Consider the following 26,626-nt stretch of genomic DNA (forward strand, 5'->3'; position numbering starts at 1 on the left):
AATATATATATATATATATAAAAAAAACGACCGACAAGGAACCAGTAAATTTCACCATAAAAGATGTGTTTAGGTGAGTAAGGAATGATCGTTCACTCTCTTGACTAACACAAGAATTAGAGATGAAAGCCAAGGAAAATAGAAGGTTTCAGATTCAAAGCAAACAAAAAGAAATGCTCCTTCACATACGCCCAGTATAATCCCTCAAACCATAAAAGATGTGTTTAGGTGAGTAAGGAATGATCGTTCACTCTCTTGACTAACACAAGAATTAGAGATGAAAGCCAAGGAAAATAGAAGGTTTCAGATTCAAAGCAAACAAAAAGAAATGCTCCTTCACATACGCCCAGTATAATCCCTCAAATACACTAATGTTTCAAGTTTGCAGAATAATAATTTTTTAAGTGCCAGGAGTTATAAAAAGTTGGTCCAAACCGTAGGAGAAGAAAAACAAAAACAAAAAACCCCACACAACACTGAATTCCACCAACAGAAAAGTCTGTTTCTCACCTGCCTGACTGCATGTCTGTAATGCTGACGAATATTCTCTTCAGGAAGTTGCTTACAGCATCGAAGCAGGTAACGATATAACTGCAAAGAGTTCTGAACTAATTCAGCATTCGGTAGCGGGGCCATTATCAAGCTTTTTAGCTGTTGAAAATAAAAAACACAAATCAAAATACCTAATGAATTTTATTAAAAACACAGAAATAAGTGTAAAGTAATTTTACAACAATGAAAACAGGGTCAGCAAATTAAGGTTTAACAGCATAACTTGAAGAAGCTTTAGAAGAAAACACAGTATGAAATGAATTGGAACTTAGTTTATGGACAGATGGGGGTTATTTGTCATTGATCAAGGTATTAAAATACAAAAGCGTGCAGTTCATGCAAGAAGATCACTTTATAATGGTAATATTAAGGTATATTGCAATATTAAATTTTTTCTAGTTTAAAAAAAGACCCACAGTGTAAGCTGCTGTCAGTATACAAAGCAGTATCGCAGCCCCAAGGGAGTTTTCTACTTGATAAGCCACGATTCCTAGATTCATTCAAGCGTCCAGTGCTTTCCTTGAGCATCCATAAGAGTCCATCCACATGGTAACACTGAAGAATGAGGATGCTCATAATTGCTACAAATGGTGTTGCAATTTAACAATATTTCCTAGTATTGTCATTCTCTCAAGAATATCTTGTGAGCTGGCCTATGAATGTCAGGCTTTAACTTGAAATAACATGTATAAATATAGGAGAAGACAGGCAAAAATATTGATAGGTTTGAAGCTTTCCATTTTTTTTGGTAACGGCAACAGGAAAAGAACAAATCTAACAAGTTTCACCTCCATAACTATCCTTACATACTGTAACAGTAAGTCCATCCAAGCTATATAAAGTGCTAATCAAATACTGTAAATTACTTGTCATTTAACAGATGGTTACCATCTGCAGAGAACTAAATTAACATTTGGAAAAAAACACTTTTACATCATTACTCTTAAGAATAAAGATAATAAATAAGTAACTGAATAATGAAGTAGGTGTACGGCATTATTTTAGCACCCGTTATGATACTTACTCATCATTTGGAATATTTTTTTCCTTTTTCTTAAATTACTTAAGTCCTTTGGCCAAATTTATTTCAGAATAGAACACCACAACTATCGCATGCCTGAGCTGTATATTTGCATAGACTAGCTCTTCTTGCAGTGGGGAAAATCTCCTCACTATGTACCTATAAAAATGCCCATCATAATGGGATATGTACTATTGTAATCCGTATTTTCAGTAAAACAAAATTCCATCTCAGTCTATAACTAAGTAGATATAAATTAGCATACCTCTATAGCAGTAACAAGAGCTATGCTGATTTACAGTAGCAGAAGTTTCTTAAAATCTTTAATATTTTAGGCACAAAAAGTATGATTCTATGTGAAGAAAATTAAAGAATTCTATGACAAAAACACGGAATGTGTCTTATTCTTGAGGGATGGGTCTCTACAACATTGCTCTTCTTATGGTGCAAAACCACAGTACAAAGTCATATCTGAGCACCTCACAGTGTTTTTTTTTTTTTTTTCTGTTCATTACTGAAAGATTGGGTGAAATCTATGCTATATTGATTTTTTGAATCTAACTATCTTTTGTCAAAAGTAACATCTTGTAAAACGAGAGGGAGCTGTTCCTGCAGCAGAGCTTCTTGTCTACAGGAAATGTGTGAGAAAGAGCCTTGCAATATTAGCATTATTATCCATATTGGAATTGTGCCCATAGTCTTCAGTCAAGGATTCAGGCTCTATCATGGTAGGTGCTATATATACACATACATACATATCTAATGAAAAAGTTTCTGCCACGGAGAATTTACAAGGCAGACTAATGACAAGTCATAAGATGAGGCAGAACGAGGCAGATGAGCCAAACAGGTGGGATGGGATTGGGGAGGAGGTGACAGTAATATGAGCCTGTTTTTGTGTAGACTAATAGAGCACACAATATAGCTCACCACCTGCTTAGCTGGTATCAACAGGCAAGTTTTATAACACTATTTTTTTTTAAGGACCTGCAGAAACATAGTGAGTCACGGCTGATGGGTGTTATGGAAGCCCCTAAGAAAGGCTCTGATGACACTTCAGAAAAAGCTTTTCTAGCCTCCAAGGGAAAGAGATGACTGTCTAAGGAAGTACTTAACAGGGTTGCTATCTCATGAGCTGATGATGTAAATTATTAAAACTAATTCTAAGATATACAATAGGCTTAATAGGCATAAACCTTTGAAGAACATGTCAGGATCCCTTTCCTGCTTATTTATACTGACATCTTTCCTTACACTGAAATGGGTTCTCTGTAGTTCAATTGTGACTTTACTCAAAATCACTTTAGCAACACTTTCAACAAGCAAAGCCCTTTCCCCAAAGTATTAGAGTATACAGATTTACGGCAAACAGTACCAAAACAAATGCTGATCACAGTAACTAACTCCCTAGTGAAAAATACCCATAAAAGCTACAAAAATCCCAATTTGACCTTCATAACCAATATGACACATTTTTGTGATTGCAATGAGCTGAAGGATCTGTGTATGGTGCTGTTTACCCTGATTTGTTATTAACATTATAAAAAAAAACCTAACCAACCAAAAAAAGGCTGTTGGACCCCAAGCTCTGTAAACACCACTATAATGGCTGTGATGACTTTCCACTGGAGCTAATACATCACAGCTTGTCAACTACCTGCAAAAGATTCAGCTTGGTCACTTCCTTAATTAATCATAGGTTAATGACTACCTATTCAGGGGATCTTGGAAAGAAAAGTAGGCAAAGGCCATTCCCAAGATAGATAAATGGGTGATGCCAAATACAGCAGTTGGAAATCCTGTGTTTTGGATAAATGGGTGATGCCAATGTCAAATACAGCAGTTGGAAATCCTGTGTTTTGTATTGTGCTGGTAATGCCCCATCCAGCGCAAAAAGGACTAATACACATCATGGAAAGACAAAATTTAACATTTAAGATAACAACTTTGGTTTGGTTGTTATTACTAAAGACTGGAATAAAGATCTTAGGGACTGAAATGGTATAACATTTAGGAAAGATTCCATGGACAAAATGCAAAAAGTGGTATTTCCGATTTTTAGTTACAGGTAACTCAGAAGTAGATGATGTTGACTGGACTAAGTTTTCAAACACCCCCTTCTCTCAACACTGTTGAGTACGATATCATGATGTCTTGTGGGCAAGAAAATATTAATTAGTTGGCTCCTGGATTCTGTCATCATAACCTTTACCCTCTGCCAGTTATCTACTCCTCCCACAATTGACATGCCATAACGAAGGTAAATCTGCACCAGCCTCTGACAGGTCAGTGATGTGCCAGTAAAGCTCACTCATGCCTGAAGCATTCCATCTTTCTCTAGCATCTAAAACTGACCAGTGGTTTTCTGCACTTTGAGCTTCATGGTGTGTGTCTGCTTTTGAATACTTGATATGTTCTATCAGTAAAGTACGAGAGATGAGGTAAGACTTCACAATCATCAGAATGATCCCTCCTGAGAACTGTTCACAGCCAAAATATGGTTTCCATTAGCTTTCACAAGCAATTAGAAAACCATTCTTCCATCATGAGGGCAATAAGTTGGCTCTGTACTACTGCTGCAATCTTTTCATTCTGTTTGTTTGATTCCAGTTCTGTTTTTTCGTATTTGTTTAATAAAAGCCATTTGGCCTCACGCACTACAGGAATTGGATACTGTCCAAAAAAATACGTAGGGCAGAAAGATGTTACAAAAATTCAGAAATATAGACCAAGAGCTGACTTTTCAAAATGGCTTCAGTCTGACTGGTCCAATTGCTACCACACTTTCCAAGCGCACAGGATGTGCTAATTATGGCTTTACCTAAAAAGTTCAGCTCAAAATACAGATCAGAATATCCCCAGACTTCAAAATGTTCATCTCTTGTTTTTTTCCAGTCTTTTTTCTCTAAAATATATTTTCTTTTTGCAATGAAACCTATGCTGGGCATCAGTTCCATGCATTTTTTGGTTTGGATTCATTTCACTTCGGCATTTGAGTACAGGAGGTGATTATACTCTCAGCAGTCAGTAGAGAGATCCCTGCATTCCCCCCTCCAACCAGTAGAAAGATAAGCAACTCCAAAATGTGACTCAAATGATATATAGACTGAATTACTCCCTGCCCTTCCCTCCATTGAACACAGGAGTAGCAAAACAAGAATTATAATACAGATCCCGCAGTTACAAGCCTAAATTAGGTAGGATGATTCCAAGTCTGTGTCCTATTTTGAAAATAGAAATATAATCATAGAATGGTTTGGCTTGGAAGGGACCTTTAAAGATCATCTAGTGCAACCCCCTTGCCATGGACAGGGACATCTTTCAATAGATCAGGTTGCTCAAAGCCCCATCTGACCTGATAATAATAAAAGAGTTTGTTTCAGAGTGGATCTCAGTTTTGTTTTGGCATACTGGACACCTCATGGCATAACACCTCATCTGACTTACTTCCCAAGTGTTGAAGGCCTCAACAGGCACCTCAAGCAGGTATATGTACATGTTATTTTTCTAACTGCAACATGGGGTTCAATCCTAGGGCTTCTCTTCCAGCAGAGCGCGCTGAGGGCATATTTCCAGCATACACCTTTCACTCCACCCTTGATATTGCTCTCAGCACTAACTTCCTTCCTTGACTTCTTTTCTCAGGTTGTTTTCTTAGGAACCCTTCTAATACAAATCGACTTTCAAAATAGATTCTGGTACCCTCCTTCAGTTTCTTCCTAGCACTCAGTTCAGTGATATCTCTGTATATCCCTACTACATGTCAGTGAGAACACAAATGAAACTTTGAAAATTGTCTTGTTTGTTATGCATATGCCTTTGCTTTTGCTTTCCTTTCCTGTTTAGGATATTTAATTTCACCTGACACCTGGCTCTTTCTCCCCTACTATTTAAATTAAACTTTGAGCCTTCAACTGGTATTACCTTTTTAATTAAGTATTTTGGGGTTGCGAATTTATACCATAAGTTGTAAGAAACACTTACTATACAAACATCATGCTAAATCCCCTCCTTCAGTTTTCCCCGGCATTTAGTACTGCAGGTGACAAAACTGAGAACGATATATGTAGACTGAGTAATATTCCTGACACATACTGATAGTTCAAGAGATTCCGTCACAACAGTATTCAATTTATAGAAGGAGATGTGTTTTTCAGAGGAACTGGGATGTAAGGATTTTATTTTTTGATCAATATCTAGATTTACTTTTCTTTTATAACAAGTAGTTAAAGAATACAGTAACATACATGTTGCCTTTCTTTGGTAGCCTTGAATTTTTTTACCATATGAAATTACACAGGGGAAGCAAGACCTTTTCAATAAAGCTTGGATGTCCTCTGTGTATCCAACTCTGTATTTCTCTGTTTTACCAATACATTTGAACAAGAACTGCCTGAACAGATACAGTTATAAAAAGAAGGAAAATGAAAAACAAAACAGATACAAGGCATGCCATAATAAAAAAAAGCCATGTTAATGGCCCAGTAATTGTCAAGGTGCTTTATCTGTCAGTCATTTAAAGCCTGATTAATCAAGTCACTTTTCTAAAGAATAAAGCGCCTTCTAGAGTCTGTTACAAAAAATTACTGAAGCTTAAGGATTACTATTTACAGGTGTTGCACCAGCAGACATCTATCTAGCTTTTTTATATATTTCTGAATCTTCTATTACCATATCCTGAGTGTCTCCCAGTGTCTGATACAGACACAAGAACACCACTCAGACTGTAGACTGCTCTCATCAATAGGAAATGAGGCACAGAAATTAACTGACTAGACCAGCTTCACACAGGCTATCTTTGGCTCCAACCAGTGTTTTCCTTTTCTCCTTCCTTCAGTGGCAGTTTACATATTCTACAACTCTGAAAGTCAAGCTTTAATACAGCTAGTTTTTTGTTTAGAACCCAAATGGCTACATGTTGAGTCAGGCAATTCACATATAAGAATATCTGAAGCCATCTGACCTCTTTGCTGTGCCCCACAGTTCATGACTTGACATGGGGAGCAATGCTAACATGGTCAGAGGACGAAGGCCTGCCACATGTTACAGAAATGGTCCACAAGGAAACAACTGTGCCTTGAAGGTGAATGCTTGAGACACGCTGCCTCGCCAGACTAATGCAAAGGCTGGGCATTCATCATTACCATACAGTTAGACTAAATGCCACACTTTGAATACACGGCACTTTTGTTCTTAAAACAGCCTAGTCTCCTGTGAGTACTGTGTCTCAAAATACTAAAGCAGTCCAATAACCACAGGAAAAGTGGATATTTGAAAAGGGATGAACTCTATAAAAACCCCAGCTTAAATTGCTTTTTGCATTCTCCATACAGGAGAGGGTTTTTTTTATCTTTCATGTAATATGCACAAATGTAGATTAAGAACAATAAGACAAAAATGGACCCATCCCATAACCCTGAGTGTAGACAGAACTTGGGATCTAGATACTATATCTCAAATTAAGCTTTCCTGAAATAAGAAAAAAAAATTGTATCTGAAACATCACAATTCCCTTATTTAATGAAAAGCATTTATGGAAGGAAAAAATTGCTACAGTAATAAGTCGTACTTCTTGAAATGATAAATCCACATACATGTTAAAGATATGAGATGAAGAGCTTCATTTACGTAAGTGATAGGGCACTGTAATCACTGACTGTGACTTACCAACACATAAGTAGTGTGACAAGTGAACAGAATATAAAGACCATCTGTGCACCTAGATGTAAGCTAACCCCTCACTCCACTATGTGGCAGATTAAAATATGTCCTGGGTCTATACTCAACTCTCTGAACTCAGTGCAAATTAGAACTGGGCATAGGATTCAACTTGTTACTTACACAGAACCCATGGGAATTTTTTTTATCATCCAGTACAGAAATCTAGAATATGCAGTTGGATTCAAGTTCATCTGAACCTAAATTTAACTTTACACACAGTTTTTTGGGGCTAGATCCTTAGCTGGTAAGAATTGGTATAGTTCCACTGACCCTAAGAACCTGACCCTGTATTTCACATATTCCCACTAAATACAGTGAAACATCCCAATTCAATATGGATCCCAAAATATACTTTGGGACTAGAGCCCATTTGTTGTGTTGTTTCTAGGCTTTGATGTGTAAACTCATCATATGTCATTGTGCTCTAATTAAACCTAAGTGGTGCAATAGATTTCCTGTCACAAAAGCAAAGATCCCTCATGTGTTGGGAATGTACAGGACAGCTTGCTTCAGCATAAAGAAAATAAGCTATAGGAGAGAGCAAGAAACCAGAGTCATGTAAACATATGAATATGGCAGGATTAAACTGATGGCAGGATTAAACTGATCAATGGAATTGAAAATGTTGTTTCACTGTAGATAATTAGGAATTTTCCACTGCAGTAATTTTTCATAGGAAAATGATGAGCTGTTGAATCCAAATCGTGTGACAAATACATTTACACTGATGAATTTCAGAAAAAAATCCTTCACCTTAACACAAATACTGGACTTTCTAATTGACTTGAAGATCGAAGTTTTCACCAGGTCTAGTTATCAGACGTATACTGTACGAGGCTCCCATACTGAAAGAAAAAAAACATATCCTGAGTTCTGACAGATTCATAGCTGCAAAAATGCTACAAATTTTGTGACATGGGTAAGCTTCATAGAGAAGTTTATCACCAAAGATCTGTATTTTTCTGAGCATGTAACTTCAGTGTTTGCAGTATCATTTCTGGTGAAAACTTCACTGGAAATCTACCATAGCACATGGAAAACTTGATGGCTATTTTGGTAAAATGGCTGTTTAGTGAGAAATAATCTTATGACCTGACCCACTGGGGTGCTGTATGAGTACAACTCAGTGAGTAGATCCTGCAAACAGGTAAGGCTAAACTCTGCACTTGTACACCCCACGACACTGGAGAATTTGCATAGTTACTACTCTAATTTGCCCCTTACTTGGCACAAAAAGGACAATGAAGCATAGTAAGAATATGCACTATTGCCTTTTGTTCTAAAAACACCCCCCCTCAAATCCCACAAATGTTACCATTTTTATCTGCCAAGAAAAAACCCTCGACCTCACAAAATCTGGCTGTAATCCTGACTAACAATGTAAATCTCCTTCTGATAACTTAAATATCATGCATAGCACAACAAACAAACTATCTAAACCAAGAACTGTTGAGTCAGAAATAAAATAATCCGCTAATTGTGCTTTTCTGGAATGGATGACTGTATAATGTCCTAATCAGAAGGCTGAAATCACATTTGCATTTAGATAAAGCCCTGTTTAAAAAGAGACAAGTATAAAAGGAGACACTGAGACTATTGTGGCATTTCTCTGCATTGCATAATCATTTACATTCCTGATAATGATATTCAGATAGTGAAGCAAAGGCTGACCAAAGCCAATTAATCTTGCACTCTGCATTAGCAAGCTTGTCAATTGACTCAGTGTATAGCTGAACCCATGATGATACTGATATGACACTATGTCACTGCTCTCAGATGGTTTTTTCTTCTGCTATTGTGACTGTTTTTCAAGCAAATCCCTATGGTTCAACAGCCAGAATCTCAGTCCCTCCGGACTAGAGTTAAACAGCCACCAAAGCTGGGCTTCAGAGACTGGAAGTGTTAATTAAAGGACTGAAGGAGTTACCTGAGCTGTTGCTGTTTACAGGTTGGCTCCCCCTTCCCTCTCTTCCCCCCAGTATACAGGCTGGAGATGTGTTTTCTTATTACTCCAAGGCATTACATCTTTAGAAGTCTAACTCAGGAATTTATGATTCCCTATGCTAGTCAAACCTCAAAGTATTGATTTTACAGTATACTAGTAAAGTAGTATTATGTCCATTTTTAACAATGAGGAACCAAGACAGGCCTGGATTTGACTCACTTAATCTGGCCACTTAACTGATATAAAGCTAGCCTGGAACATTGCCTCGCCAGCTCACTGTAGTCAGGTGAGACACATACTCACTTCCACAGGGCAAAGATACTAAGGTGTTGAATACCAACCACAAAGTAGTATTCAGCAGAATGGAGCTGGGTTCCCACAGACTGCCTCAACATTGTGACCACTAACCATCTTTCGTGATAAACTTATCTTTACAGTTGGGTTCTCTGCTGGGGAATGCATTGCCATTGACCATTGCCATCCCACACAAAGCCAAGCACACAAAAGTTGGAGGGAAAAGAAACTAGAAATGGAGAGAGAGAACTGTCTGATACTATTTTTTTTTACTGTTCACTCTGTTACTGAAGGTACCTGTGGGATCCAAAAGCTGGTACCAGTGTTTGCAGCTGGCTCCAGGCTCTTGCTCCAGATTGTCTGTTACGCAAGTTGATCACATCACATGTTCAAGAAAAAACTCCTCAAAAAAAACCCCAAACAACAAAACCCATACCATCTCCCTGGGTGTTAGTAGGCTGTGTTTGGACTCAATCATAAAAATAGCTGAGAAGTACAGAGTGAATTTTGCAAATTAGGATTAAGTAAAGAAACCCTGTAAAAAAATTAATCAAAAAAACCAAATGCAAAGCATCTATTGAGTAGCATTAGTTTAGTTTTAATTAGGAAGATGTTTCAGAATATTCCCAGCAGTATAAGTACTCATAAAACAGCAGAGAAAGACTTTTTTCAAACCTATGTATGATTTTAGGTATCTTGGGAACTCGGTGTTGAACTTGGAACATCTTACACAGTTATCTTATCTAAGGTGCCAAAATTATTTGTCCTCCCTGAAGTGTCCAATAGCAGACTCTACAAGAAAAAAATCACTAGTGAACTTACTATTAAAAATTCATAGCCAAGTTCTGTAACCTGACTCATTATGCCTTCACTGGACCTGCTTTTATTAGTACGAATGCAGATTCCAAAAGTGGTATTTGTGCAAAGTGAGATGGTAAAACTTTCTGCACAGGAAAGTAATAACCAAACTGCCAAAGTAAGAATGAAATTGGAAGCCTCTTGAAACCTCTTTAACCACAAAACATCTTGATTCATGTTTTGACATCAGTCCAGGAAGACACCCAAGTGGACTGCTGCTACTCAGAAGGACTCTTGCTCTTTTTGGCTACATTAGTATACGAATCCCTTGAAGGGAGGACAGGTTCCCAGCTGGTAAATATAGGAACAGCCTATGACTCTGGGCTCTAACTTCTTAAATGCACTTACAACTTATTGCAGCAGAGTGGCAGACCTTACCAGTTTGAGCAAACTAACTGCTGTCTCTGGTTATTACACTGTAATGTATTTTCTTTATTCCCTAGTAGGTCACAGGAGAGTGACTAGTGCACTGTGTCCAAGGCCAGCTCTATGGGTTCTGCTGCCCTAGGCAAACCAGCAAAAGTCCATCCCTACCAAGTCACATTCACTCATAGAGCTACTGAACATTTTGCAGCCCTGGGCAATGGCCTGCACTGTAGATATACCCCTTCTCGTGTATGGGTGAGCATGTACAATGCTCTAGCCACTTTCTAATAAACACATCTCTCCAGCATGCTGGGCTTTTATTAAGATCTGCTGCTTTGATGTGATTACTTCTGACGAGCTGTGACCTGTCATTGTTGTGGATTTTGTCCTTTCTAAATATGATCTGTAAAGTCCTATTGCATGAATGATGATAGCCAGTCTTGTTCTGTTCACTTCTATTTCTGTTCTTCTCTGCTTTATGCTTTGCTTGATGCATGAGGCAGAGAAGCAGTGTCAAATGACAGGGCAACAGCAGTACATTTTGGGGGTACAGCCCCGCAGTGTAAAGTTAGCTTTACACAATATTAGTAGAGCACACAGGGTATTAAGAATTGGCTAAATGACAGATCTCAAAGATCTATTTGTTGACAAGGAATCACCATTGGTTGGACATCCTTCATGCAGTTCTATAGCATCAGTATTAGGCCTAATGCTCTTCAACACTTATATTATAAATATAATACTATATATATTGTATTATATATAATATATATTATAAATATAATATAACATATTATAAATATAAAATTATAATCAGTAAAACTTGGGGATGACAAAGATTACTAGAGCTGTACATAATGACAACAGGGCAATCAGAGAATGTGGTAAATTTCTGGATAAGCTGGGTCCAAAGTTGTGCTTTAATACACCTGAACATTATACAAACAACTCAGAGTGCAGGTTATACCTACACAATAGGGAATCATAACCTAGAAGGAATAGTTCTGAAAAAACTAGATAGTCATACTGAACAAGCAACTGAACATCAGCTCCCAGTGAGCTGCTGTGCAAAACAAAAAGATTGATAATGATCCCTAAACGTATAAACAAGGAAGCTATGAATAAAAGGAAAGAAGTAACTTTACCTCTGAAAGTGGACTAGAGCTCCATTTTATTTTGTACATCCACAGTTTAAAAAAAAAAAGATATGGGCTGCTACCATCATAGCAATTCATCCGGCCCTCAACCTGCTACTGAAAGTCCATTGTAAAAGACAAAAAGGGAAGAGCTGCACACAGTTGAACTGTCCTGGCAATCAGCATGCAGCCTAGGACCTGTAAGGCACAGGTGTGCTAGTCAACACGAGTTGTCTGACTTAATGCAGAGTTTCCTGGGTCAAGTTTTAATACCACATTACACAGAATCAAACTGTATAATCTAGTTTCCTTCTGGTCTGAAACCCTGAAAACATAGGAAGGTGCTGAACAAAGACCTGAGCACACCTGGTAGCCTAGCATGCTCAGCTCAGCACGAGATTCCTGTTTTCAGGTTCTGAGAAGCACAGTTTTCTTACCGATCAAATGTAGATTATATTTTGTATTTGCACTCAATTTATGATCTCTTTACTGCTGGTATGGTGTAAAGCAACTTTAAGGCAACTGGAAATCAGATCTATAATGTCTTTTTCTTAGGGTCTGAGTAAAAGCTTAAAAGATCTGTATAGTAAGGGAAAACTGAATATAGATGTAAATCAACAGGATTATAAAAAGGCACAAAAGCTCTAGGGTTTGGGCATAAAGAAACATCAAACTTTATGATCTCTTTACTGCTGGTATGGTGTAAAGCAACTTTAAGGCAACTGGAAATCAGATCTATAATGTCTTTTTCTTAGGGTCTGAGTAAAAGCTTAAAAGATCTGTATGGTAAGGGAAAACTGAATATAGATGTAAATCAACAGGATTATAAAAAGGCACAAAAGCTCTAGGGTTTGGGCATAAAGAAACATCAAATTCTTGTCATGAAGACTACTTATATAAATTAACCAAAGCCACAGGGCAAAAGTTTTACCTTACACTCTTGTTTGGTATCACGAAGCAGAGACATGCAATACATCAAACACAGCAAGTAAAACATTGAGACTTTTGCAATCTAACACCAGTGAGGAAACATACTGCCCACACTGAAGCCAGATTACCCTGTTCTGGATAATTAATAAGTATGCTCAGACTAATTAGAGTAATGTTCTTTGGAGCATGCTCACTAAACGTCAAATTCCAGCAGCAATGGGAGGATAGGAACCTCCCAGGTTTAGGTGCAATTCAAACTTCTCTACTTACTCTTTTCTCCTGACAATGACTTCTCCTGGCTGAAAGAAAATTCTGAAAGGCACAGTCTCAAAAGAACTTTATCTTTCCAGCTGTAAACTGCTCAGTTCAACTGCTGTCAACATGAATTTTGTTCTCGGTGGCCTAATCTGTAAGTATTTACCTTTGAGATCATGCCTGAATATGAATTGAATTATATCTTGGTGCCATCGGCTTTAAAACAACACTGCCTGTTCATTCCTTCCTTTCTTGTAAATATTGTATTTTGAAATGTTCCAGTGCTTAGTTCCAGTGTAGCAATTGTGGTTCTCCCTACTACTTTATGATAGTTAGTATCACAACTTTCTGGCTGGGCTTATATCACCTTCCAATACTTTTTGAATCTTCAAGTTTTTGAAAAAATTCCAATTGGGCACAATACAAGCTACAACAAATTTTGTTAAAGGACGGATACCCAGTTGGCAGCATAAGGTATGAAAGTTCTTTTGAAGGGTGCAAACATGCCGTCTTTGATTAATGAAAACATTAATTCTGTGAACTATGGGTTATATAAGCATGGGAAGAATAGTAAGTCTAACATAAGGCTTTGTCATGGTTCCTAACTCGATTCAGGAAGAACTGAAACTGGTTGAAGTTTATTTTACCTTTATGCTTTAAGATAAGCTCATTTTGCTCATGCAATCCAACTTTATCTTTTTTTAAAAAAAGGCAAGAAGGTAAAAGCACATAATTCAAACAAGCAGCTATCACTCAGTGCAGAAAGGGCTCTACTTAGGAAAGTAAAAGTACAAAAGTTCAATAGAAGGACAAAGTCACAGGAAGGTAAAGAGTCAGAACTTTAAAAAAAAGCAAAAGAACTCACTGTGACCCACACTATTGACTAAAGATTAATAAAAAACTGTTGTTGTTTTTTAAACCAAGAATGCCTAACATATACCTCTTAACATTCCTTTAGTGCAAACATCATATCCAGCCCTCAAGGGAATAAAACCTGCAGTATAACAGGGCTTTCCAGTATGACATCTAATTTTACTTATCTACCACAGCACATCCTTTCCAGTCCTAACCATACACACATAATCCCTAGACTAATGACGATGGTACTTGTACAATGCCCTGGTATCTACAGTTCGCCCTGTAATCGTCCTTTCCAATTTACATTATCCTTTACAGCAGCACCAAGAACAACTTGCTGTCTCATTATTTCAAATCCACACCTGCTGAAATTTAGCATCTTCCAATCCCTTGCTCTCAATCCAAGTAATAATCTGAGCCAAAACCTTCCCTGTCATAAACCCTGTCTGTGGTAGAATTATACCATGGATGAGTTTGGCCCACCACACCTTGAGCAAAATACATGCCTGTTCATGGGAGAAATGTTTTCAAGCAGCAGTATTACAGAACATTTAAATCTAGGAGTCTTTAGCCTCTTAAGGGGGATTTTAACTTGTACAGTTCACTAATCAGGGATTGTTACCATACCAACAGCTAATCATGAGGGCAGATGCCCACCATATGTTAGGAACATTTCTAAGGTCTTAAAGCCATACCTGAAGTTTTCCCAAAAACTTTACTGTCACTCTCTATGGCCTAGCCTAGCTCAAAGAGAATCTGTTTCATAAGAAAAACAAAGGAAAAGTCTGGCTAGCAACAAGCTTATTGCAAAGAAAGAGTTCCCAGACCAGCAACTGGTTTTTGAGAAAGGACTCCTATCCCTGGAAAACCTCTGCTGGCTGCAACGGGATGCCACAAGAGAGAGCTCCTCACAAAGCCAGCTGCTGTATGAGACTTGCACATTCTCCATGCTTTGGATGGTGAAAGAGCTATATGTCCCCCTGACTCCTTCAGGGACCATTCTCTTCTACATAAGATACTGTTATTTTTTTAGAAAGTTAAGATATTCTTTTGAGATGGAAAGAAAAATGTTGAAGGAACTCCACATTATCCAGGAAATCAGTACCTGGCTCCAGAAACAGCTACTTAACTATTGATTCCAGTGCTTCATGATTTGACCCAATTAAAAGAGGGAAGTAATTAAAACTACAGCTGACAGTGATGGCAGATGTTGCCTAGTGTAATGTATTTAAATTGCAGGCCTACACATTGCTTGAGCACAGGACTAAATGTGTTGTTGCCTACATTAGCTCAGTCCTTGTTGTTTCTCTCCTATTCGGATTTAATATAGGCTTCCAAAAGGAAAACAGAAGCTGTATGCTGGAAGAGGACAGTTTTGTAAATTCTAGATAGTTTTCGAAAGTCTGCCGATAGATCAGACTTCTAACAATATCAACAGGCTAGCACAGCTCCATTGACTTTAGCAAATCTGCAGTCGTTTATAGTACAGGATCTGACCTCCCGGGAAGATAATTCTCCCTGCGGTGCTAAAAGGGCATCTGCGTACCCCAGCACACCCTGTGTGGAAGAAGGCTGTTTGTCATCTATTTTCATGGCAAAGTCATGGACATGATTTAGATGAGAATAGAAAGCATATGTTGAGAATTTCCGTGTTAGTAATAAAACTTTCCTCCTCCTCCCCCATCATCTAGATTTAAGTTAACATCAGTTAAAGTAGTAAGATGAAAAAAAATATTTTTTGAAAAAATTCTTACAAATTTGAGAACTGTAGCAGTATCTACAGTTTAAAGCCAGTGTTGTCTGTTGCTTAGAGCAGACAACCATCTCACGATTAGTAACACTGTTATACATTATATTAGCAATATTGTATCGCACCTTTTCAAAACAAAAGGTAATCTTATTTCTTTCCAACCTGATACCATCTGAACCTAGGATCAGAATGTCAGCAGCAGACTCACTTTCACTTTGTCTGAGAATCTTGTAAGCAGTTTCAAGCAAGACAGTTTTATCCATCTTCTGCAGTCTGTCCCAGACAATTCATCCATTGTTAAATAATCCTTACCATATACAGAACTCAAATCAAGTATAAAAGCAAACCAAGTATCTTTAGCCCTACTTTCTCCAAAAAGACACAAAGAAATAAATTAAATAATATTCTTCATCTTCCACATAGCACATCAATAGCAGAACCAAAAATAGATCCTGGATATCACTTTAGCCAGATAAAAAAAATCTTACAACTGGGACATGATTTCTTCAAATTTTCACTTCCCCCCCATCTTTTGGATATTTTTGTCATCAGGCCAGAATGATATACAAGAAAAACACTCTATAGAACTCTGCAGGGCATTTGTTTTCAGAGGTACAGAGCTTGCTTATAATTGATTACACACAATGCACCAATTATATTGAGTAATTTATAGCTCTGGCTGAGATGAAGTTATTTTTAATTGATTACACACAATACACCAATTATATTGAGTAACTAATTTATAGCTCTGGCTGAGATGAAGTTAGGGGAAAAAAGTTTGTTTGATTGTCTATAGAGTTAAGTTCAAGCCAAAACTCTTCATCTGAGTGTCCAGCTCAGAGCTCTTGCTTTAATAGATTAAAACAAACACGCTGCACTTTGCAGAAAGCAGGAGTTGGATCTCAATTTTAGCCCTTGGCACTAAAGCTTGCTTTTACCCTTGGCAAAGGCAGAGTTCTTAGCATCCCAGCGCAGAGATCCACTGCAATACATCGAGACACCAGTGATTCAGATATCCCATCACACTATGCCTAGACCATGGATACACAAGCAGAGACAACCCTAGCCTCTTGGATCTCCAAGAGGGAAAATATCTGAGAAAAGAAACTGTGGTCCAGAAAATTAAGCGCTTGTGCAAAGTCACACAATGAGTCAATAGCACAGCTAGGAATAGAAACCATATCTTCTGATTCTAAAACTACCAGCTTATACAAGGAATCGTGCTAATGATTGTCTCTTACACAGGGATTCACAATAACATCCCTAATTCAAAAAAAGCTATTCTGTGAATCTTTGGAACCTATATCTTAATTCTTTTTGATGTATGTCAGCTAAACCAGGTTCAATATCCTCTATATATCTGAATTTTTATTAATGATCATTCTATCCTTCTAGTTTTGACTAAATGGCTCTGGGGTGATTAAAATATTTCTTCTAAAGTACTTCGATGTTGATACAGAATGCCACCGCATTCTTTTCCCTTTGCAGCAGACAGCACATTTATCAACACCCGCCTGAGTGAACGACTGCGGCAAGATAGTTCTTCTGACTGGCAAAAGCACTTGATGGAAATGGAGCTGCCTTAGGTTTCATCCATGATTCAGATTTGTTTACATTTTGTGAACCTCAGGAAAAGGGGGATAAAAGCTTTGGTTCAATTGAAGTCATGTTGTTAACCTCCAGTGCTAATAATTAACTCAATTATGCTGAATTAATTTGACGTAATTATCAGTGATGGCGCAAAGACAGCGGCCCAGAGAAAGTTTGAGAGACAGGAGGAACAGAAGTCCTAACAATACAAAATACCCCATAAATAGCATCTTTTTTTGCCAGAATGAGTCAAAGACACAAAATGAGTTCATTACAGTCATCTGGCTTCACTCAACCCTCCAAATTACCCCAATACCCAGACAAATAGCTGTGAAATCCAGCAAGTGAACTAGAATTAAAACATGCCGTGACGAATTTGACACAGCACTCAGCACAAGTGTCTTCCCCATCCTATTATCTAAACAATACAGATTTAATAATATATTTAACACATCCACAATGCTTTTGCTTTAACTGAAGACATTAATTAAGAAGATTTTCTTGTTGTAGTGTTGTCAGTTGGGTGGTTTTTTGATGATCTGGAGAATGCTTATGGAGTCTTTTCATTTGATCTGCAGTTTTTATCTAGTATTTTCAGACTTATTCAGTTCAAAACAAACAAACCCCAACTATAAAAACAAACATCTATCTTTTTTCTTCCCCATTGAATATTTCTGTGATTTGCTTTGAAAAAGTATAATAGAAATGCATTCTTTGCTATGAAAATACACATACTTTACCAAGGCATTTTTTAATTCTCATGTACTAAAAAATGTCATCAGAGAAAAAAAATCAGATGTGATTGCCTTAAGTATTGGGAAGTGGGTTAAACTGAAAATGAAAAATAAGAAATTCTATGCAAGTTAATGCTTTAAGTATCACCAGAATCTCTACAGGACTCCCTCACCTCCTCCCTCCACTCCTGGAGGAAGCACACCTAGACTCTGTTACACTTCCATTTACAGTCTAGTCAGATCCCACGAGGAAAAAAATCAGATATGATTGCCTTAAGTATTGGGAAGTGGGTTAAACTGAAAATGAAAAATAAGAAATTCTATGCAAGTTAATGCTTTAAGTATCACCAGAATCTCTACAGGACTCCCTCACCTCCTCCCTCCACTCCTGGAGGAAGCACACCTAGACTCTGTTACACTTCCATTTACAGTCTAGTCAGATCCCACAGACAAGGGATGCATTTACCAAACAAAAATCAAAAAAGACAGAATACCAAATATTGCAGCCAAGTCAAAGACACAAGCCTCTTACTGCTCAGGCTAGAAGCTGTCAGTAGTATGCCTCTCTTCCCATTTGTGGACCTGTGCACCTTGAGTGCACAGACTACCACACACTGCAGTTTTGTGTGTAAAGCCTGAGGTAAATCTTTCATTGCCTTGTTTCCATCAAGCTTCATTGTGTATATGGATTTAGCACCATGGCTTGTTATTTTTCTGCTGTAAAGAATTTAAAAATTAAGAGTTTAGATTACAGCATCACTATATTTAATATTTTACAGTCCTGGAGGACTGGTAATATGTAACCATGAAGAGTTGGGTGCCTTTGCCTGTCTAGCTTCAGTCTGAAATACTACTTGACTTACAGTTGTCAATGCTGTAAATACACAAGCTTCTAAGCTTCTACTGCATTTTTATTATCCTTTCTGACAAGAATAAAAAAATATTACCTCTAACATCACCAATTACTTCTGAAGAGAGAATCCAAGTGCTTAGCTGTAAGAAATTAATAGTATTTTTCTAATTTGATAAGTAGGTGCTGCTAGCACACCTACAGATCACATCCACATCGAGTTCTGATGATTCTCAAACACAGCTGATCTTTCAGAACTCAGTTTAATTGCCATCAGGCTCTGATCAGACTCATCATTTCAAAGCAAGTTGTATTACATGCATAATTTATGCATTTGATTTCAATAGATCATTTTCTGCCCAGTTCTGAAAGGGCAAAAAGTGTCTTCCATGGAGAAGCTGCTAACATTTTCTGAAGAACCAAACTGACTTTCCTCAAGAACAATTTTTTTAAATATTATTTGTGAAGAGAGACTACATTGTAAAGTAAATTTAGCGTGATGGATTGTTTGAAGTCTCCTACATTTATTTGGACAACAGCTGCTACTGTAAATTTTCTCTATGCCTATTTACCACAATCTATTTAGTTTTAGTTTAGTGAGCTGAGAGTTATTGCTGGAAGTAATAGTTAAAAGAAATAAACTGAAATAGTGTATGTTGCCATAAATGAATTTATGTCCAACATAAGAATCTTGAATACTGATATTGTATCTGTATTGGAACTCAATTTGAAGGACTTCATTTTTCTACCACAGTTTCTCCAGGCAAATGCCACTGAAGGCAACATTAAAGTCACTAGTCCAAGTTCTTGGCTGTTGTAAATCAGCACATTTCTATTGAACCACAAAAACATATGTTTGCTGGCAATCTGAACGACTGGGCTTGAGTTTTATGATTGTAGCGAGTTTCTCCAAAGTTACCTAGGAGTAACTGCGTTGTTCAAGGCAACTGTCTGTTACAGATGGACAACACCACTCCTGCAATGCAAGAGCCTTTTAAGGTTTAATTCATATTTAAAGATATTTTGAGTATAAGTATGTTATATTAGCACTCTGAAGGCCTACTAGGCTACTAGAACTTAATACACTATACAAAGCACCTGAAAAATCATTATTTTTTCATATATTTCCACTGTGGTTTAAGTAAACTTTGCTAGATGTGATTCACAAATTTTATATGCCTCCTCCCAGGTTTTTTCCCTTCAACTTCTTCCTGCTTAATTAGGTACAGTCTTCCTTTAACTTTACTACTATTTGTTTGGTTACCCCACTAGAAAAAAAGGGAACCCAAAATCTCATCTAGTAAGGTACAACCCTACAAAATGCATGCAAAAATAATAGAGAACAAACCACTTGATTTCTGTTTATGGATCCTACACAGAAAACAGTTAGAATTCTTCAGGTTGACCTGGGAGCCAGAAGAAATACTTCCAACATTAGGAAATTCAACCATCATGTAAACAGGCACAAAGAATTGGATAAAGCTGAGCCATTTTGCAGCATATTGATTTTAGGCTTGGGAATTTGAGAATGTTTTGAGAAGAAAAAAAAATCTAACGAACAATCCCTACATCAAGGCAGCATATAGTAACAGATAAGTAAATGAGAATAAAGCTGTGTGGTATTTAGGGCAATTCCTGCAAGTGACTGGATTAAGCTGAGACATCCAAGTTAGTAAAGACTAGTCATTAAATTTTTTTTCAGTCAAAATAAGTCAAGTTGGAAAGCAATCAACGAGTTCAGCTTTGAGACCTGAAGGGGAGATAATAACAAAGGAAAGGGCAGGTGGCATACCCTGCAACAAGCTGGAGGGAAGCATGGCTAGTAACTTTTTTAGCCAGCACAGAAGGAACAAGAGGAGATGTATGTGGTCTAACATATTCTAAAATCACTTCACACCAATCTGACAATGCAAAGGGTGTTTGCGTAAATGAGTAGTTCATCAGCTTTTCCCTGACACCACCCCACGCCTCCACCTAGAACTCCCTCTTCTCACACCCCCAGCCCTGCTTTTCATTTCTGTCGTCACAGACTTGATTTTTCCTTTCATGGATTTTTGCTTGAAAAAGCATCACTGCCTCAATTGTCTATTTTCAGCCTATATTTAAGAAAACCCTTTGGTTCCATTTGTAGCCACATCCTGTCTCAGCCTCCCCCTCTTTTTGTTCCTAAATATAAGGCTGATGCAATTTGATGTGACATGACAAAATAGCACATTTGCATCGGCAGAAACTTTCTCTCAACAGCAGTAATTAAAGGGAGTAGATGAGACATTGCTAAAATTGGTGTTTATTTAGCCTGGAAATAAAAGACTTAAAGAGGACTTGAGAGGGATGTCCAAGTGTGTCACGAACATGACATTCATCGATGAGTGCCTTCTTTTACATGCTTCCTTACTGCAAAAGCAAATGGTCGTTCAAACAATGTAATCGATTTAAAGAGATTAAAAAACAGATTTCTGTAGACCATATTCCTAACCAGTGAAATCATTTAATGTGTTTCTCTGGATTATAAATGGTACCAAGACACTTGTGGTTACACATAAGACAAGGTCATTGAATCTCTAACTTCAGAGTACAGGCTCTCTCAAACTGAATATGAGAGAACTGAGATCTCATTGACTACAGTGCAAATTAGGTGCTTAAATATCTTAATTTTTTTGAGCTGAGATGCATCAGCAGCAGATAGGTACTCACCTTCACCTACAACATAGATTTTTGTTAACTGTCAAAGACAGGAATTCAGAAATGGCAGCCCAGGGCTCTGAATGCTATGAATTCAACAGCATATACAGCAGATTAAAGACACATATCTACAAAACTTACAAAACCATTTACTGTGATTGGTTTTGCTGAATGGATACACTGCAAATACTTGACAGGATCAGATACTGTCAGCTTCCTGCACTGTATTCCATTATGGATGACAATAGAAGGCAGTGGTGGGAGGGAGAGCAACATTTGGAAGTTGAGGGTTTTTTCTTGATTTTTAGAAAGTTAGTTTACTTAATCCATGTGAAGAATTCACGGAAAGGTCTGATGGATGTTCCATAGGTCACAGGATTTAACAGACATAATATGCTTTCAAGTGAAACTTCCTGCTCTCAGGAGAATCTTCCTTCTCTTCTTGTTCACATGAGGCTATTCTTTTAAATCCATCTGTGATTGGCACTACCACTCTGCTTAAAACTGGCAGACCACATTTTGAGCAGGCTCACTTCCATCCTAACACAGATGGCATCAATAATAGGGCAGGCCAGAAAAAAATCAGTTTGCATATTATGCTTCAGTGTTTATGGGTCAGATTACCATTCAAAGCCATCAAAATGGCAACCCATATGTGATGTGTCTGCCATTGGAACTAAAGTGATACACTATCATAATCTTAACATGGTTGGTTAGAAAAAGTTTGATTAACCATTAATTAACCTCTGATATTTAAAAGTAAAAAGATAGTTTCCTTTCCAGCAAAATTGACTTTGACAAATCAAGAAAATAGCTTTAGTGAACCAAAAAGGAAGAGACATTATCACATCTTCATCCCTGAACAACTGTATCGGCAAGGCTCTCTTGGCAGAAGATAATTTAGCATCTATGCCAAATATTCACTTAAGTGAGCCAGGTGCAGATGTTGGCTATGTAATTTGTTCTAATTTCTTTGTTCTACAAGCCAGAAAATTGTTCCCACAGCTTTGGGGAAAAAATGGGGGTATGAAGAGCTCTTTGCATGTTTTCACTGGTGCAAGAATATCAACTGTTTTAAAGACACTCTTGTAGAAATAAGAATGTGTCATTAGCAACACGCATAACTATTAATTATAGAATCAGCAGAGAGCTGTGTCCTAAGGATACTAAAGGGATGCTGAAACAAGGTCAAAACCATGGCATTGTGTTTCCAGCCTCCTACCCACATTCTGCCTCCCTGCAGTAGCCTACCAGATACAATTGCTGGATTCCATGTACTATGGGGGGTATTATATCCCAGATGCTCCAGAAGCCACACTTCTATATTTACAGGGTTTAAAGCATGCAAGTCTGCTCCTGTGAGAAGTCTATTAAACAGTAAAGACGTATTTTAAGTCTTCTCCTATGTTATCATGGCACCTGAAATTCAAACAACTGTTATGCTAAATAACAGCCAGGGCCACCACCCTGTGTCATTACCAATGGGAAAATTTTTCATTCACAAGTTTTATCACCCCTCTGACTTCTCTACATGATATTCTAGTAAAGATACTATACTGATACTTCAGGTGTTTATTCTCAACCAAATACAAAACACACAGCAACAGCAGACTCCCTCCACCATCCTGAGATTACTGATCTAATTGTAGTCCTGACAGAAGTATGAAAATATTGTTTCCTTTGGTATCTTTACTGGCAATTTGCAATTAGGGTTCTGCTACTGCATTTATCAGCACGGCTGGAATGGAGACAGGGGTGTTCCTGAATACAAAATGTTGTTTAGAAATATCTCCAGCAAAAATGTACAGTCATTTAACAAATCTGCACCAACTTCATTTCTACCATTTGTTTGCAATTTTGGCATTTTCACCTTTTTTCCCCTACTTGAGGCAAATAGGCTCCTAACAATTTCCATAAAACAAACAAAAAATCACTTACAGCATTCAGCACAAAGGAACTTTAATTATCTTCGGAGATTAGGTCTGTCAAAGCCCAACAGCAAGCAAGAGAGACCTGCAGAGAAGAATCAATTTTCATTATCTGTTTCTCCTCAACTCACTACTTAAAGTACCATCAATAAAGAAGTGCAGAGAAGCCCATCTATAGCACATTTTATCAGTACGTAAGCTTTCACTTTTGTCTAACTAATTACATTAAACATGAATTCACGGCCTTGATAGGAATAGGTTATTGCTTTCAGTAATCTACTCAGAAAACACTTTTTAATAAATATACACTACAAAAAGATATAAGTAGAGAGAAATTGCAAAGCACTGAGTGGAACTGAACCTTCAGTGTTTCCTGTTAAGAGTTTCTGAAGGTAAGAAAGCATTTAACTACTTTGAAAGGCCATAGTTTCTAGTATTCAGAACTCTGTACAATGACATAATAATTTCACAGAGATTTACATACTTGTCAGAGAGCAGAATGTTGCTTTGGAAAAAAATTTATCAACATTAGGACAGCCTGGTAGCTCCTCAGTAGAATTTAAGAAGTATTAGGCCTGGATGGTTATTTGGCTTTCTATTCCCACTGCCATAGTGGTGCAACCTCATCTCAAAATGCCCAAGTATACTTCTGCAGGAAGAAGCAAAGGGAATAATTTCTTGAACAATACCCTGCTTGCAGTACCGACCTTCACTTTCAAAAAATCATCTCCAAGAAAGCTGCAGAAAACTAGGAATTACTTCCCTGAGAGTTATTATTTTAACTGAAAACAAACAATGCACAACACAAAGTAGCACATTTTCACAGCTCTAGCAGACAAACAACATCTGAGAATCTTCCCTTTTACAGTATTTTTTTTAACACATTTTAACGGCACATCACACATTGCTTCAGAGGTGCACCTTGGTGTAGTTTCTGGATGACTCTCATTTGGCCCCTAACAGGAGAATTCAGGCTTCTGTTTTCTACCTGTCTGTCTAATCTTTTGGGGATCTGCATGAACTTACTCCCCCTTCCATTGTGTTTTGCCCTGACAAAAAACTGCTTTTGACCCATGAGACAATTGACTCCATACAAGAAACTCCCGCTTTATCGAATACTTAATTGTACAGTGAGTAAAGGAAATCAACCAGTTCTCTAAAGTCAACACCAATTCCTTTATTTAGAACTTATGATTAAGTTTGTTGAAGTCAAAAGAATGGATTGCTCTGACTATCCAAAGACATCTGGATCAGGTCTTATCTCAGATCATCTGGTACTTCACAGAAACTTTCAGAAACCACTTGAAACAGAAGTCCTGGAAGGTAACAATGACAGAAGAATCTGAACTGATCTATTATGCCTCCCTTTGAAAGATGCAAGTCTTTGAAAAATCTAAGGCAAAATTCTGAACTACATTTACAAACATGCAGATCAAAGATAACTGTTGTCATGGGTGATTTTTTTTTTTCCAAGTATTAATAGTATCATAACTTGGCGACACATGATGGTTGACAACAGCTTGGGATATGCAATTTTTGATACCTAATTTAGGCACTCATAATTGCCCTCTGAAGGCACATAGTTACATTGGGAACATGGGTTCCAAGAATTAAGCATTCAAAAAAAATCACACTTTGGTTACGTTCATAGGATATGCTTTGTTTGCAGCTAAGGCCTATGTATCCTTTTCTTGCAAGACATCTGAGGCAAAGCCTTTGTCATCCATTCACACAATTAACACTGCCATCCAGATTCTCAGTCTGCATCTTGAGCATCCAGTGCCCCTTTCTTTGGATTCAGTGTTGTCCTACTATTGTTCATCTATGCTATAAAATGTTTTCCTAATTCATTGTTTCATCTACATCAGGCTCTCTTTGCATTCCCTTACTGCTTCTCCCTTTTATTACATAAACAGAAGTTACTTTACTTTCATTTCCAAGTTCTTGATAGCACATTCTCTCCTCACTCATCTCTAACACCAAGATGTGGAATTCTGCCTCTAATTAGCCTGTAATACTAAACTTCCACCGTTTACTTGTAAAATTTTTACTGTAACGACTATCTCAAAGCTCTCTTCTGTGCTGTTCCCATGCTATGGAGGAGTGCTCTGCAAACATCCACTAACCCACTTCCATGTTCCACTTCAAACTCTTCCTTAAGCTTATACATTGTCCTGATGCCTCAAGTATTTTAAGAGCCAATTGTTACAATTGAAAAGACTAAATGTTTCCCTTTTGCTGGAATAATCATCTGAAACACAGATTATGCTAAGATAAAAAACACTGGTGAGATCACATGAAGGTCTTGTCATATCATGATGCACCCAGGTAAACTTCCCATAGGAGGTGATGTAAAACAAGGACCTAGAAGAACAGACTGAACTTGAACTAAAAGCCAATCCTGAGTCCACTGAAGCTTTCTAGTTTTGGTACAAGAACTGAACATTGAAAGCTGCCTGATAACATTATTTTCATCCATCATGTGAATTTTCTTTTCGGAATAGCAGGTATCTACCTTAGATCAGTCCCGCAAACACCTATAATTTAGCATTGTTAATTAACATTTTGTAGATATACCCGCAGTTAGTTATCCCACTAGGACATTTATGATGCCCTTTCAGAAGTACATTGTCCTTTGCTGTTAACACGTCACCAATATAATAGCCAAAGAGCAATGCAATTAACTTCTCCATAGACTGAAATTTAAGCCAGCAATTACTTCTACAATTCACTTAGAGCATCAGGCACCTTTGCTCAGAAAGCTTTCCAAATCTACTCAAAATATACCCAGCTGAGCTTTGCGAACACAATAAAATAATATCAGTTGCTATATTTCATTGTTTAGTGCTAAACATTGCTTAAGGCCTAACTTGAATTTCTACTTTGGAAATAGAAAAGTCTTTTAAAAGAAAAGTTAGTTCATGTCAAACTTGAGGTTCCTTTACACTGCCAGAAGCGTATAAAGGAGCACTGATGTGAATGAACACATTTACTAGCTGGTATAAGTTAAAGCCAGTAATCTCCAACTTGCTGCGCTACATATACCAACTAAAAGCCCAGTGTCTTTTATTGCTCTTAGAATATAAAGCTGATCTGCACTCAATCACTTTTATGCATCATATTGATGATAATATTTCTGGATGTTTGAACACCACC

At 37.5% G+C, this 26,626-nt stretch overlaps 1 protein-coding gene across 6 annotated transcripts in view; it reads right to left on the minus strand.

Annotated features, from left to right (window-relative positions):
• The window catches only part of LYRM9 (LYR motif containing 9), a 56,137-nt gene that overhangs the window by 15,220 nt on the left and 14,291 nt on the right, over positions 1-26,626 (minus strand). For 3 of the 6 annotated variants that reach the window (XM_019471808.1, XM_009278265.2, XM_009278269.2), the window contains exons 2-3: positions 23,481-23,555; positions 511-651 (exon numbers count right to left, since the gene is read on the minus strand). In XM_019471808.1, coding sequence (XP_019327353.1) covers positions 511-636 — 126 coding nt within the window. In that variant the 5' untranslated portion in view covers positions 637-651; positions 23,481-23,555. Of the gene's footprint in view, positions 1-510; positions 655-8,047; positions 8,140-23,480; positions 23,556-26,626 lie in introns of all 6 variants that reach the window. The other 3 variants (XM_009278267.2, XM_009278266.2, XM_009278264.2) reach the window with 3 other exon arrangements.

This window comes from Aptenodytes forsteri, unplaced genomic scaffold (genome assembly GCF_000699145.1).
Source record: "Aptenodytes forsteri isolate BGI_AS27 unplaced genomic scaffold, ASM69914v1 Scaffold66, whole genome shotgun sequence".
Lineage (NCBI taxonomy): Eukaryota > Metazoa > Chordata > Aves > Sphenisciformes > Spheniscidae > Aptenodytes > Aptenodytes forsteri.